Source organism: Pogona vitticeps, chromosome 1 (assembly GCF_051106095.1).
Source record: "Pogona vitticeps strain Pit_001003342236 chromosome 1, PviZW2.1, whole genome shotgun sequence".
NCBI classification, from domain to species: Eukaryota; Metazoa; Chordata; class Lepidosauria; order Squamata; family Agamidae; genus Pogona; species Pogona vitticeps.
Genome location: NC_135783.1, coordinates 32937432 through 32953164, shown reverse-complemented (window position 1 = coordinate 32953164; position 15733 = coordinate 32937432). Strand labels below are relative to the sequence as shown.

The 15733-nt window shown below is 37.7% G+C and overlaps 1 protein-coding gene across 4 annotated transcripts in view; it reads left to right on the top strand.

Annotated features, from left to right (window-relative positions):
* Window positions 1-15733, top strand: part of GPATCH2 (G-patch domain containing 2) — a 132842-nt gene that overhangs the window by 103556 nt on the left and 13553 nt on the right. For all 4 annotated transcript variants that reach the window (XM_072990356.2, XM_020805398.3, XM_020805397.3 and 1 more), the window contains exon 9: window positions 11687-11769. In XM_072990356.2, coding sequence (XP_072846457.2) covers window positions 11687-11769 — 83 coding nt within the window. The remainder of the gene's footprint in view (window positions 1-11686; window positions 11770-15733) is intronic.

Below are 15733 nucleotides of genomic sequence, written 5' to 3'. Positions count from 1 at the left end.
GGATTAATTTCAAGTTGTTATTGTGAGGGTCACCATATTCCCAAGGGGAAAGCTTTCTGTCATTCCCAGGAGCCTAGCCACGCTGTTTCTTTTATAATATACAGCGAGCAAGAGGAAGTAAAGATCGCTGTACTTCGAACAAATTGTGTAGTTTCTAGCTCAGTTCAGACAGTTGTGGTGGTTGCCTCCAAGTTATTCTGTGAGTAGAAATTTATTGTGTGAATAGCAGTAGAAGGGCACAATATATTATTGTGTGAGCTGCACATATATTACATGTGAAAGACTGCTTGTATTTGCATCAGTAATTTTAGAATTATAGGATAATGCAGCTAGACAACGTTTTCTTTCAAGGAACCTGTCCTAGATCAACCATCTCAATTTTTAATTATTTTGATTTCCTTTCCCATAGTTTTGCAACTAAGTACAACAGATTTATCCTGGTTCTCATGGTTTTATACCATTTTTCTTTGTTTATATTTTGTTTTGTGTTTTTTGTATTATTTTCAGTACAGACAACCAAAATATTTGAAACTATAATGTGACAAAACAACAACACAGAAATGTATATCTTGTGATATATTACATTTTTCTTTTCAAGGTAATATCTATTTTTAAATGATGTTCTAACCCCTTAAGTAGGTTTTAAAGCATAATTTAAAAATAGATCACTATTGGTTGTTCTGGGTTTTTCGGGCTCTTTGGACGTGTTCTGAAGGTTGTTCTTCCTGACGTTTTGCCAGTCTCTGTGGCCGGCATCTTCAGAGGATAGCAACCTGTGCTCTGGTGTAGTTGGCTTGGGAGTGCCAGTATTTATGGCTGTGAGATAAGCTTTTGTCTTTTTCTGTAGATGGGTGATTAGTGTGTATTGTTGTGGGTGTATTGTTGTGCTAAGGGGAAGAGATTATCTGTTCCTGTGGTTGATGGGTGTCATTAGCTGGTCTTTTGTGTGTGGTGATCCCCTGTCCTTGTGGGTGGGTAGAGGTCATTGACCTTTTGCACGTAGTATGTTCGATAGCTGGGAGCCAAGTTTTGTTGAGCTTCATACTTTCCTCTGTTTTGTTGAAACTGTTCTTGTGCTTGTCGATTACGATCTTGTAGATCACTATCTTCGAAAGAAAAAAACAGTAGATAACTAGGAGCTACATAAAATGTAATGATGTGAAATTTCACAGAATGGCCAAAATTATTTTGAGTGGGGTCCGCTTGTGCATCAGGAATGAGTCATTCACAATGGCAGATTGCCACTTGATCAAAGATTTCCTTTTGTCATTTTGAGGTGCACACAACTTTATTGTATTTTGTGCAAGCCATGTACACCCTGAAATTGCAAGAGAAAACCTTTAAACTAGTGACAGCTAGACAAAGTGTTCGTTTCCATTTAAAAACAACCTATTGGTGGAAATCCTGTTGTGCAGCTCTGCCTGAAGAATGAGAATGATGTCATATGTCATCAGCAGTTTACTATATAAACGACCTTATGAAAGTGAAATAGAATTGCACATTAAAAGCGCATGTTTGAAATAACATTTAAAATTTCTGTTTATGATTGTGATTGTGATGGAGTGAGAGAATCTGCACCGGACAAAGAGTTTGTAGTTGTGGCAGATCCCATGAGAAGACTCTGTTCTTGTGCTGACATTGTAATGAGCCAGAAAGAAGGCTGCTCTATATGGAGGACTGCAGTCGGTTCTAGATTGGGTTGCACTCTCCTGAGGGACAAAGTATGCACTTCGGAAGTTCTCACAGACTTGCTGCTAAGTGGGAAGGTGAAATGGCAGTGATGACCAGGAGTCCATTGCTTCAGTTATTATTCATGCTGTAATTACATTCATGCTGGATTACGAGAAAGACCAGAGACACTGATTAGTGGGCATTAAAGAGTTCGCTTCCCTGTTCTGCAGCTCTCAAAGACTTCGCTCCCCAAGACAAAAAATGTCATTAGAAATTACTGGAACTGGGGGGGGGGGGTTGGGAAATTTCATTTGCCCCTCCAAACAGCCGTACCTGATGACATCATGACATTTGCATAATGATTTCTAAAGTTGTGCAATAGTAGTCCAGCCAAAATCTACTGACTGTAATACTAAGGACTTATTCACACCGTTTATTGAAATGCTACTACAACATATATGGTGGACATGGAATTGTGTGGTCACTATCCTGACCTTAGCCTTTCAGTCTTTGTGGCATCACAGAAGCATGTATGAGTAAATTCATACATATAGACGTGCACACACTGACAAGCTAGTAATGTAGTGATTAGTTTGCTAAACTCAAATTCAGTAACTAGTCGCAACTGAGCTCTGAAACTCACTAGTGATCAGTAGCTTGGGACAGTAGCTTTCTCGGTGTGATCTGTTTTATCCAGTTTTTGTGAGAATAAAATGGGGGTGGGGAGTAGACATATGTGCTGCCTTAAGCTCACTACAAGAAAGAACATATATAAATGTAACTAATAAATATTTCCTCATTTTGAAATCAAAGTTAGTTTGATTAGACTTACCTGTTATGTATTTGTTGTCTGTTTTATGCATTTATACCTTGCCTTTCAAAGTAAAAATCCAAGACTGCTGCTCACCAGATTAAGTACGGTACATCACTTATGTAGAATTTAACTATAATTATTATGTTACACTTGTAGCAGGGGCTGACCTAGAGGCAGGATGGCTCCATGCTGTACATTTAATCTATTTGACATACACTCTTATATCTAAGAGGTACGTAACACTAAATTCAGTGTGATCTTTCAATATTACATTTTATGAAATCCACCAAAGTGCCTGAAGATATGATTTTGTTTTCTAAATTCATGGCATTATAACATTTAATATGCTGTAAAATTTTCCACTTACCTGAAGTTATTTTTTGTTCTTTCAGAGATGAAGGGAATGTAACTCTGGACATTTTACACTACCCTTCTGAGATCACCTCAGATATTAAGTCTCTAATCCAGCCTGTGACCTAACTGCACACAAAAGGATAAAACCAAAGGGTTCTACAGCCATCTGCAGGAACTCACTGATACTGTGCTCAGTATCTTGCTCTTTTAAATATTACTTTATTATTCTAATTAAACTCAAGACTTGTTGATTACAGCGTTTAAAATAAAATGTAGACTGAAATCAACTTATTACTTGAATAAATAGAAAAGTTTTTTTTTTAAAAAAAGAACTCTCAGAAAAACATGATGGAAGCTTTCTGATTCAACTGCACAGAAATGCCATAAAGGAAACTTGTTCTGTGGCTAGCTTCCTCACCAGCAGCTTATTACACTGCCTCTATGCAAAAAAGAAAAACATATTTTGAAAAGCTCTGAATCAGGGCACCATCCTGCTCATTCATTTCTGATCACAGCAGGAATATACTAAGAGAAAGCGCACCTGTAAAAATGTTTAAGAGCTTCTAATAGTAATGAGTGTTATTTTTTTTTGTATTAATGGAGAATTAGTCTCACTTTATCATTTATTGGTTAAACCTCAAAAAAATTTAATAACAGTTTTTGTGATGATTTAAGTAGTTATCATCCACTAAACTCCACTTGAAAGAGGAGTTTAGTGTCATCACCCAAAATTTATTTATTTATTTACCTACTTACTTACCTACTTACTACAACCTAGTGACTTGGCACTAGGCAGTTTCCAACAAGGGATAAGCATAAACAACTGTCACTTATATACTCCACAGTAATATTAAAAGGCACTCACACAAAGCATAAGATGGTGACCACAGACAACTACAGATGTAAAAAAATAAGTAAATCATGGTTAAGTAAGTAAAAAATCTAGCAAGCAGGCAACGGCTGAAATCCTGCATAATGTAAAGTTAATCCAGTATGAGCATGAGAAGCATTACACCCAGACAGTCCAGCTTGCACAATCAACTGCACAATTCTTGTTTCTCCCATTGTTTGGTACATATGCAGAAATGCTTTGTGAGTAGCACTTTTCCCCTGCCATTTTTTTCTCTAATGTCATAGTTTTGTGTTGGGCACACACAGAGATGTGCAGCAGAATTTCAGCCATCGTATCTCTCTTGCTGGTAGAAACACCTCACAGAATCAGATTGCATTCAGGCTTTTGATAACTTTCAAAGTTTCTAAGTGGCTTGGGGCCTGGTTGTTTGAGGAAGTACATCACCTTTAGTATATCTGTCTGAACACTAAGATCTGCCAGGGGATTCCATGTCCTGCTATTGGGAATGGCGTGGTGGATAGAGAAACAGGAGAGGGCTTTCTCAAAGTTGCATGCATGCATGTATTTTGTTCCTTTGTAGGCTGCCTTTCTCCCAATGTAGGGACTCAAGGCTTATAGTATACTGGTGGTTGTATACTTTTCCCTTACAAGCTCAATCTGTCTTCCTTTGGGCTGTTCCCCCTGTGTGTTTGGCAGCTAGGAGAGCATGGTCTCCTTCGGTTTGCTGGTTTTTGAATGGTTAACTTGAGTGATTACATTGTCTTAACGTGTTTTGATTTATTTTTAAGATTCTGTAAAGGTGACTTTATTGATTGTGCCCACATCCTGAGATCTGAGATATAAGAGTGGCTATGAAATAGTTTAATAAATAAATAATGGGCAAACTCCTGTTTGTGTAGGATTTTCAATCACATAAATTTGCTGGGCATTACACTTGGCATCAGAGAATTGTGTAATTTGGTCACGTCATTCCCATCACATTCCCTTTAGTGGGAGGAAGGGGTTACACACAGTAATCCACCTAGCATGGTTCTGATTCTTATTTGAGGGCCAATAGCAGCTGCAGTTAACAGATTTAAAGGCTACCTATTTAAACTGCATTTTAATGTCTTGTATAGTTTTGCACTTAGATCCTAAAAATGATTGTAAAACTCTTATTCTGTGTTTCTGAATTTCTCAGAATTTTAGAATACAATGGAAGTAAGAGCTGTTTGAGAGAGCTGCAGGAAATATTTGTTTTCCATGCATCATGATAATGTATGAAATTTAATTACAAAGGAAGGACAGTTTCAACAAAGAGCAGAAAGCCATGTTGTCAACATCAGACAGCAGCTGTAGTGTATTGTTATCAAATCAGCTGAAAACATTTGCCTGATAACAGAGCTGAAGCTGTTAAATGGTGATTAATACTTTTCTATTGCTCACCATGAATTTTTCCCTGGTGTTCCTCCTCTCTGAGTAGCATCTCTTTTCCTGTAATTACTTACGTAAAGAAAGGAAATTCTATGTATTTGGTGCAAAAGAAAAGAATTTGGCAGCCACTTTTCTGTTCTCTTCGTTCTGTTTGTTCATTTTATGTCAGAAGCTGTGACAGTAACAAATGTATGTTTGGCCTAGTAGTGCAGGTTCACACTAGTCTGGCTTTTCCAGCCCTTTCCCTTCCCTCTGCCTCAACTTTGCCGCAGTCGTGACACTTGCAGGCCTGCTCCACTGTTGTGCAGCTGATGCCCTGTCCAGGCTTATATCTTTCTTAGTGACAGTGAGTGTTCTTGCCAAATGCCAGGGACCATAGTCACATCTGTTTGTCTCCCAAGCTTGTCTGCGGCTGCTCGGGAACACTGTTTAACCAGGGGGCAGCTTTAACTAGGCCTAATACTCTGGAAAGCCCTGTTTGTAAATGCATACAAAGAGGCGACAAGTTTCTGTTGTCTTTCCTTTAAAATTATTCCCTTTGACACGACTTGCTCGAGTCCCTGTCACCAGCACGTCAACAGCCAAGTTTTCAGGCAAGGTGGTCTTAACAACTTCTATTGCCACTGCCACATAGCATGCCTAGCTTCCTGCCAGAACACTATTTATAAATGATAGCTTGTAGCGATGTATGGATAAGAAGAGGGGAATCGGGGGAATTAGCTGTTTGTAATCTTTAAGGCAGAGGATTCACGCTAAGCCACACAGAAGCAGGGCTGCTCAGAATCTCCTCTGGTTTTGAAGTGTCCGATTGAAAAACCTGAAACATGTATTTAGAAAATCAGAGGAAAGAACAATACTTGTGCTAAATGAAAGATGGGCCGTTGGCTTTGTTTTTATTCTCAAGATATTGTTTGTTTTGAAGCATTGGTTCTCTACCCTCAGCCAGCAGAGCACCCAGATAGACATGTATAAGATCAATGAGAACAGTAATAACTGTTTAAACGGGGGGGGGGGGGAGGGTAGCTCAAGAGATTGCCATAAAGGGCAAATCCAGCATTGCTCAAGTGCCATCCCTTATCCCCCTTCCAGTTGCCTTGCCTCCATGGGATCTGCACCAGACGATCCTTGAACTCTCTTGAGTTGGCTGGAGATAGAAGTCTGTGAGGAAGAGGAGCAGTAAATGATCCACCAGTTGTATCTGTACCACTGGGTGTATGGACACCTTTCAATTCAAGCAGGTTGCTGCTTCCTTTTCTTCTTGAAAGGCATTCTAAAAGCCTCTGTGAGGTAAGGGTGGGTCTCTGCTCATCTCTTGCAAACTCAAAACTGTGGCTTTCTTTAGGGGATCAATCCATCTTCTTTTTCATCTTATGATTTTCCTGCTTCTTTCAACTTTTCCCAGTGTTATTGTATTATAGTGAATCTTTCCTTCCCATGATAAGCTTATTTATTTATTTATTGGACTTCTATACCACCCCATAGCGCTACAAGCACTCTCCGGGCGGTTTACAATTTTTAATTATACAGGCTACACATTGCCCCCCCAGCGAGCTGGGTACTCATTTTACCGACCTCGGAAGGATGGAAGGCTGAGTCAGCCTTGAGCCGGCTACCTGGGATTTGAACCCCAGGTCGTGAGCACAGTGTTAGCTGCAGTACAGCGTTTTAACCACTGCGCCACGAGGCTCTTCGTGTCAAAGTCGTGTCAAAGCTCCAAGTAGGATAGTCTCAGTTTCAACATTTTTGCCTCCAGAAACTGTTAAGGCTTGATTTGATCTAGGACTCACTCATGCATCTTTCTGGAAGTCCAGGGTATCTATAAAATTTTCCTTCAGCACCATATTTCAAATCAATCATTTTTCCCCTCTCAGCTTTCTTTCTTGCCCAGTTTTCACACCCATACGTGGTGATACGAGAGTGTGGATATTCTTGGTCTTAGTCTTCAGTGACTGATCCTTACACTTGGTGATCATCTCTAATTCTTTTATTGTTGCCCTTCTGAGGCTTAGTCTCCTGATTTCTTGGCTGTAGTCTCCATTTTGAATTCATAATTAAACTAAGGTATACAAAGTCTTGTCACTGTTTCAATTTCTTCATTATCAACATTAAAATTGTCTACTTCTTCTGTAATCATGATTTTCATCTTCTCAGTGTTTAAATCCAATCTTGCTTTGGCACTTTCATATTTTTGCTAAAAATAATTTCAAGTAATTGTTGCTTTCTACCAGTAAGATGGTGTCATAAGAATATCTTGGATTACTGATGTTTCTTCCACCTATTTTCACTCCTCCTTCATCTTAATCTAGTCTGGTTTTCTGCATGGTATGTCCTGTTTACAGATTGAACAGATAACAGAATAAAATGACATTTGTACTTTTCCTTTAATCTTCCTCGGTAGCCAATTCAGTGGTTTCCGACTTGGAAGTCTCATCTTTCAGTGCTATCACTTGTTTCATTTTCAACTCTCTCAGCATAGAATTTTCATGGTAAGGAAAGTTCAGCAAGGGGTTTTTTTTGCCACCTTCTGTGTGGTACTAATAAAAGTTAGCTTGAGTGTCACTGCTATTGCCACCTCTGTCAGTGTCACCTTCAGATACTGCTGCTGCCCAGCAGCTGCTTGCAGAGATTGGATGCATCTTACTCTGGTGACTCAGCTGTGACCATTCTGCCTTGGGTGACCCTGCTAAGAGCCCAGGCTCATAATGGAGTTTGGCGTCCTGATGGCACTACATTGAGGTGTACATCCAAGAAGGAGGAAATTGTTCCTCTCTGCACTTAAATACTCACATATTCATATGTTACAATTTACATCAATATAGATTTACAAGTCGGCTCACATTTTCACTTTGTGCCATAAATTGGAGCTCCCAGGTCTCCCCAATAGGAAAATACACTAGCCTTAGATTTGGGGATGGCTGTCATAGTTCATTATATAGCAGACATGTTAGGTTTGCTCTATCCACAAATTACAATCCATAGAAAAAGAGAACTACAGAGCCCATTTCCACCATATGTTGTTAATATGCAAATCAGTTCTCCAGCTTAAACTGTGAATTTGACTACATTGGTTATCTTGCTTTGAGGAAACGATGAAGATTTTTAATAATAGTCCTTTTTAAATCCTTACTAATAGTTGTTTAATTGCTTTTAGCATGCAAAAAGAGCTCTTTTTCATTTGAAACAGCAGTAAAAAAATTATGCTCACCTTGAGTAGTGATCAAATTGTTGTGCTTTGCAAAGACAAATGATTCATTTGTGCTGAAGGAATATAGCTGCCTTTCAGACATTCATTGATTTTAAATTAAAAAATAACTGCTATGTTCTACACAAAGGGTGATGACAATAACAAATTAGTCCTTACTTAGATTTATTTGTTGCAAGTTCATTGCATGTGCTGATGGAGAAGTGGGAGGATCCAAGTTCCATAATCTAACTGGTCAATAATCTAGATATCTCAATGCAGTGTAACAGATAATCAAGGTGAGCAGAATTACTCAAGCGCAGCTGGCTGTTCTTCCTAGAGCTAGGGTCTTCAGGTTCAATTGGCTGGCTTTATTAATTTTTATCTTTCATCCTGCTTGAATTCTTGTTTCCCGCCTTCAACATTTCTTTTCAGACTGCCTTTGTTCTAACAGTCCTGACAAATACTGCATTCTATTATCGTATGAGCTGTGCGCAGGAGTCTCTTGTGATCAGTGACCTGCAATAATACAGGGACCTATTGGGAACAGAGGAGAGTAAGGCTTTATGTTCTTTTGTGAAAGTTAGATTAGATTTTGTGTATTCTAGTGTATAGTCCACTTTTTGACCAATTGAAACAATGACTTCAGTGAATCAACAAGATCTGTTTTTAGTTAAGCATTATTTGCATTTTGATTTAGACATCCTCAAGTATGTAATACTGATTTAATATACACATTGTTGGAGGTAATGGACAGCTGATTTATTTCCAGAGGAAACATAAAGTACAATTTCACTAGTCTTCCGTGGACCCAATCCAAAGGATTGTTGTATATCTTTATATGAAGGGTACCTGAATCTCCTCCTTCAAGAAGCTTTTGTGCTGCTCAAAAAAAACAAAAACAAAAAACTCTTGTTTTGATGTGATGAGCTGCTAGAGGGGAGGTTGATTATTATGCAGAAATCATCAAAAGTACACTCAAATGCATAACACAGGGGCTTTTTATTTCACTCTGAGAACCAAACTACATAACTAAGTAAAAAGTCTTTCATTTGTTACCCTAATTCAGTTAGAAAGGATGAGGGCATGCAGGATAAATTTCTGTAAGCCCATCCTAACAGTAGATAAATGAGGATGTGAGCCCATTCTCAGTTGTCTGCTCCACTCATTCTTCCCTTTCCCTAGCCCATTTCCACCATCAGAGCTAGAAACAAGGAAAAGTAGCTGGATAATTTTTTTGTTCAGAACTCACAAGATGAGAGTTTGTTCATGCTCTTTAAATAGTTAAATGTGATGGCCCCAGTGTATCTGGCAAGACGCAGAACACAGAATAATGAATTATTTTTGAGAGCTTTATGTTAGCTCCTGAATATATACTTTTGACTTTGGACTCACCTTTCAGTTTTATAGTGTTTGCCTGCTATAGACCTGCAGTACATTATTGTTGATCCTGGCTTTTGAAGGCTTTCGTTATTGTTCATATATTTGTCCTGACACAGAAGAATTATAACACTCAATTCTCTGTGCCATTTAATTTTTGGTTCTGCAATTAATAGTGAATAACATTGCAATTTGAAGCTTTGTATCATTACCAGATCCTGCTACACAGAGAGTATAAGTGATAGTTTGGTTCTCATCTTGACCCTCTAGAAATTTTTCAAAGGCCAAAACAGGCACTACTTTTATTTGAGCAAGCCAAGGTGTCACAAACCTCATTTTAAGATTATTTCATTATCAAGGCAGATTTTATATATACTTCTATATTTTCCTTCTGTAGCTGATACATTACAGTATATACCCATGTACACTTCCAACAGTTTTGCATTTAATACATAGCAGGCCTGCTTAATGCCTAGGTTGACAAAGGCTTTGAGAAAATTTGAAAGCCTGTTTCTTCTTTTGGGTAATTTGGTTGGACGTAATAAAGCATTGCCCAAATATGGACTTTGAAAAAGATTCTGCAAGTAGTTTTTCACTCTTGTTTATATCTTTCAATATGAGATTCACCCCTTCGCTTATAAGTTCTGTCTTCTTGTCTTACTGGGCAAATTCCGTGATCAATTTTCCTTCTCTATATGGCCAGGTATGCTTCACCTTCATTCAGCCTACATGTGGCAACTGCTTTGCTTCCCAGTTTTTGTACTGTTTCTCCTGCCAAAGATTGAGAGCTAGAGTTGAAACCCCATCTTGGGTATCGCTGCTTCTTTCAGTATCTTCCTTTGAACGTAGTAAGCTTAAATTGCCTACCTACAGCAGTTTAAGTGTCAAACATATTGCTTCCTCTTTTCTTGACAATATCTTGATAAATTAATCCATTGATTTAGGAGAGGGAGTAGGCTTCTAATACCTTTCACTTACCTTGTCTCTGTGCAGTTATTTTTTGTCAGGTAACTGAGAGTATTGCAACTCTTTGGAAGAACCGAACGGTTAGCCATTGGAAATTAGTAGAGTTGTATTTTGTATCTCAGGTAGATATCTGAACTGCAGCAGTTATTTCCATCCTTACTTAGAGTCTATACTACACCATTCTCCAGTACCTGGTAGAACTCTGCTTTTTCCCCACAGTGTTTTCAAATGGATTTAATCCCAGTGGAATAATTAAGGCTCCATCTAAACAAGGTTTTTCTGTGATCACTGGGGTGCCAAGGGAAGCAGAGGGGTGAGAACAAGTCTAACATATGTCAATGACAAGCTGCAAATATTGTGGAGGTTGTAAAAAATTGCCCCCACCCAGTCCTCTTTTTAAAAAAAATTTATTTGGGTCAAGGACCAGCAAGCCCACCCAGTCCCTAACACTAGAGTTCTGATACTCAAAATGTATATTCAGGACAAACAAATATAAGTACTTCTTCATGATGTGGATAATGAATATGGAATTCTTTATTAGACGATGTCATGAGTTGTGACTAACAACTTTAGAGTGAAGTAAAATATTGTGTTTGGTATATGTCATTTTAAAATTCAGAAGGCAATTAAAAATAATGTGTCTTCTACAAGTTTATATCCTTTGAGGAGCCAGTTATTAATGTAATATTATGTTTAGCAGTTGTAGATGCTACTCCAAAAACAAGCATTAGCAGCCAATAGATAATTCTTCAGGACTATTCTGTTCACTTTAGTTAATGAATGTTATGTATTCTCTTGTCAGTAGCATCAGTGTTTCATTTTGACTCCAAAAAGATAGCTAGTTTTGAAAATGTAAAAGCATTTATTTTACAGTGTTTATTTCAGTAGCTGTTTATGTTATTTGTGCATAATTAGGTTTTTGATATCAGAAGGATTCCAATATACAACTCCATATTTGTTGACAAAGATTTTTCAAATATGCTGGTTTAATCCTTTCAGCAGTTATTTATTTACCTTTTCTTAACCCCTCTCTCTCTCTGGTAATTGCTTACAGACAGACAAGTGTCCACTTAGGATCTTTATGCATGGGTGATATCAAACGAAGGAGAAAAGCTGCACCACTACCAGGACCCACTGGTAAGTAGATTTACCATGGTGATGTATCAAAATGTGTAAATCTGCAAAACAGAGAGAGAATGAACTACAGCAGCAACTTACTTGGGACTGAAAGCCAGGCTCAAGGTGGTTTGCTCTGCATTCCAGAACATGCTTTAATGGTTGACAAAGGAATCTTTAAGGCTGCAGACATCATCATCATCTTTCTTGACACAAAAACGTATAGCACTCCCCTTAAAAAAGGACAAGTACACTTCATTTTAGCAGTAGTTACTTCTATGTAAATACACATGAGATTGCCATCTTGTAGCAGATAGTTTTATGTGCAACATGATGCTGAGAACTGTGAGGACTGGGTGCAATTCATACCATGTCCTGACACAAACCAGCCCTCTGGTTTGTTCCTGTAGAAAATTAATGCTTCATTAGCAATAGTGGGGAATTTCCTTTCATTACAGAGGTGAGAAATCCACATCAGGACCACAGCAAGGGGTAAACGGTTAAAACCTCTATCCATCTTGCCACAACCTTGATCCAGCTTCCTGCATGGTTGCTGCTTAATCTTTAATATTGTTTCCTCAGTATTTAGTATCACCACTAGTTATATGACTTATATAAAATGCATTTTATGAAAGCAATTTCCATATATATCAAAAGCACCCCTTTATTGATGTTGTTTGTATGCATGTCACTGATGAAATGACTCATGTTGATTGTCTGGCTGAAATTTACTATCGCTTTGTTTCTATGAATCTTTGAAAAGTATTGTGTATGCATTTGTCAGTAAGGAAACACATTCATTGTGGACCTACCTGTAGTTCTTACAAACAGGTCTGGCTTTCAGAGCTGATCCCTGGAGTTGGCCAACTTTGGCATTCAAGTCAAATGTCTGTCACATTCCATAGTGCTTCAGTTATCAATGACAGCAACAGACCAAGAATAGCCTAAAAAATATTGCTAAAGCACCTTAATGGCAGTAACGTGGAAAAAGAAAATCTAGGGGTCAAGTCCTAAGACTCCAGCCATATGTGTAGTGAGAAGAAACACTCTTAATGGCAGAGGAGAGGATAATATAATTATTGCTACAAGGTGATTTTAACTTCACCACTTGCGAGTGACAGAAGGAAGTCATTCCATTAAGTGTATGTAAGTATAGCAGAACATAAAATGAACTTGAGCGTATGTTTTTCACCCACTTGTCCAACTTGTTCAGTATTTTCTTCTGTTAGTAGAAGCTGGTTCACCTTTACAGCTACATTTGCTGCTGCTGCAGACGCTTAAAAACATACATAGTTTTGTATTGCATAACTTTGGAGTATTGCAATGAGATTCAAATGGGCTTTCAGGTTATTAATACTAGAGCTCTAAAAGAACCCATTTACAAAGTAAGAGTAGATGGAAATGCTCTTCTTATTAGAGATTGCCACAGCACTTAAGAGCATGAACTGTGAGCCCTGGTACAAGATTCAGTTTGCTTTTGAATGCAGTGAATGATGGTGCCAGGCAAGCCATTATTTTTTAGCCTTGTTCTCTTCTTCCTCCATTATATGTGGCACACATGGGGAGCTACCTCTGCAGCAGCAGTCTCAGTCCTGGCTGTGTTGAAGGGGTATCCAGTTATATCCAAATGAAAGTCTAGAAGTTGGGTTGAACCCAGAAGTCCATAAGAGGTTTCATCCAAAGTGAAGAGAAGTCAATAGACTTACTCATCCTAGTATCTCATCATAAATTCTCAAACTGCACATTTATCCTGGATGAGTATAGATCTGCATTATTCTGGTTAAGAATTACAACCTGCCGGGAATCCATGGTCCAGATTTTAGTAAATGTAATTTTTAGAAAGTGAGATATGATCATCAGTCTGGAAACAACAGCTTGTTCTGGAAACTCAGTAACCTCTTAGTTTCTGAATTGTAATAATATCTGTCCCAATTTAGGAGAACTTTCTGCTGATTTTGTTCACTGTGTTCAGATCTGACACTGAAAATAATTAAACTCAAAACTTAACATGCACTGAAAATTGCACATTGTCAAATAAGATTTCTACTTAAAAAAAATTGAATTGAATAAATCATTTAAACAAAACATATAAGCTGTTTTTCCTTTTCTTTGGGGGAGGGCATAATTCTACTGCCATGTTACATCCTGCAAAAACTACATTTAAAAGATTAAAGAATTAAAGTACCATTGTAAGGTTTATATGCACATGCATTAAATTCTAGACGTAGTCAGATTCAATTTTCCTCTTTGACTTCTTATGCATGGGCAACTGGGTGCACATATAATTTAATTCTTCTCTTTTATTTACTTATTAATTTCATTATTTACTCAACCTTATTCCAAAGGCTACGATCCTGAAGAAAGGTCTATGTCATAGTAATAGACTTGTGAACCTTGCAAGCCCATGAAGAAAAGATTTCAGTTGCCACATTCATAAATGTCTGCTGATGACAAATGGTTTCCCCTATCTTTGTATGCAGCATGCTGAATGGATTTATTTATGCACATTTGGAGTACAGATAGCACAATAGAGCTAACAAACTGTTGAAATTAGGTGTTTGTGTATTTGTGAATCTTCTGCTCAACACCTGTGCCACTATGTACTTGCAGATATGTTACAAGGCTGTAGACTACTGTGGCTAGAAGTGTTATTGGTTAAACATTTATTAATTGTGACAAGAACACCCAATTTATTTCAGCGCTCTGGCTTATTTACTGCTCTTTCACCTTTGTATTTTGTATTGAAAAAGTAAAATGAATATTGATAGAGTTAGCTATTGATTTCTAAATTTATAGCCTGTTCTCAGCCTTGAGACAAAGTCACATACCAATAGCACTGGGTGTATTAGTAACAAAGGATGTGTATATACTCTTAGAGCAATGAGAAACTGTTGAAGCAAGAAACTTTTAGCAATGGAGAGCATTTTATAGTTTGAAAAATGTCATCTGTAAAGGTGAACTAAAGCAGTGAAGAAATAAGGTGAATTCTATCAGAAAACTCCCAGTCAACAGCTAAAGTAATATGGTTCTAATCTGTATTTTTTTTCTTGAAACAGGCAACATTTGACTTTATAGTCCACGATAAAGCTTTTTAAAGATTGCAGCAGCAAGCCAGTAAGAATACCAACTGAAACAAAAGACAGTTTTCTTCATATATTGCCTACAGTTTACTTACAACCTTCTAAATTTTTCAAGGAATAGTTGGAATGCATTGTTCCTCTTAGGGCGGGCAGTCATGAATTTGTTTCAGGAAATAAATACCTAAAGGAATTGATGTCTAGTGAGGCAATATAGTATCTGACATAGGATCATGTCATTCTGAATGCCTTTGTCGGCTTACTAACCACCCAGACGTTAATACTATTCAGTATGGATCCTTAAGAGGCTTTATTGCAAAAACAGAGTGTCCTTGAATCACTGAGTATATGTGCATTCTCACAAAACAAGTTTTATGTTTTTGTTGCTGAGAAAATTCTACTGATTCCTTGGAATGTGATGAGGAAAGGAGGACATCAAATCATCTAGTTCCAGTATTCAGTAGAGTCCATTTTTTCTCACTGGATTAACAATGGTACTATGAGATGATGCAAGGGACTCTGACTCAACTTAATTGGGTTTTTATAAATCTAAAACCATGTTGTAGATAGATGCTTAAGGGAATGTTGGAAAACAAAAGCAAACTGAGTTTCCCTAAAATATGTGTTTCTAAGACTCTCCCAAGGGACTACAGATTTGATCATGTTTCTTGCTGTAAGTCTTGGGATTTGTTAGTTAACAAATCTTCTGTCTTCTTCACCTATGGTTTCCTGTAGATCAATTGTTTCCATCATCTGGATTGCTTTCCAGAATCCTAGGTTTGTCTTCATCTGTGTGCTTCACAGGAACAACTTCAACAGATGTATGGCATTTCTTTGTCACAGTTATCCTATTTACTCACTCTTCAACCTTTTCTTCTGCACATACCTGATTCTCCTTACACCTTCTT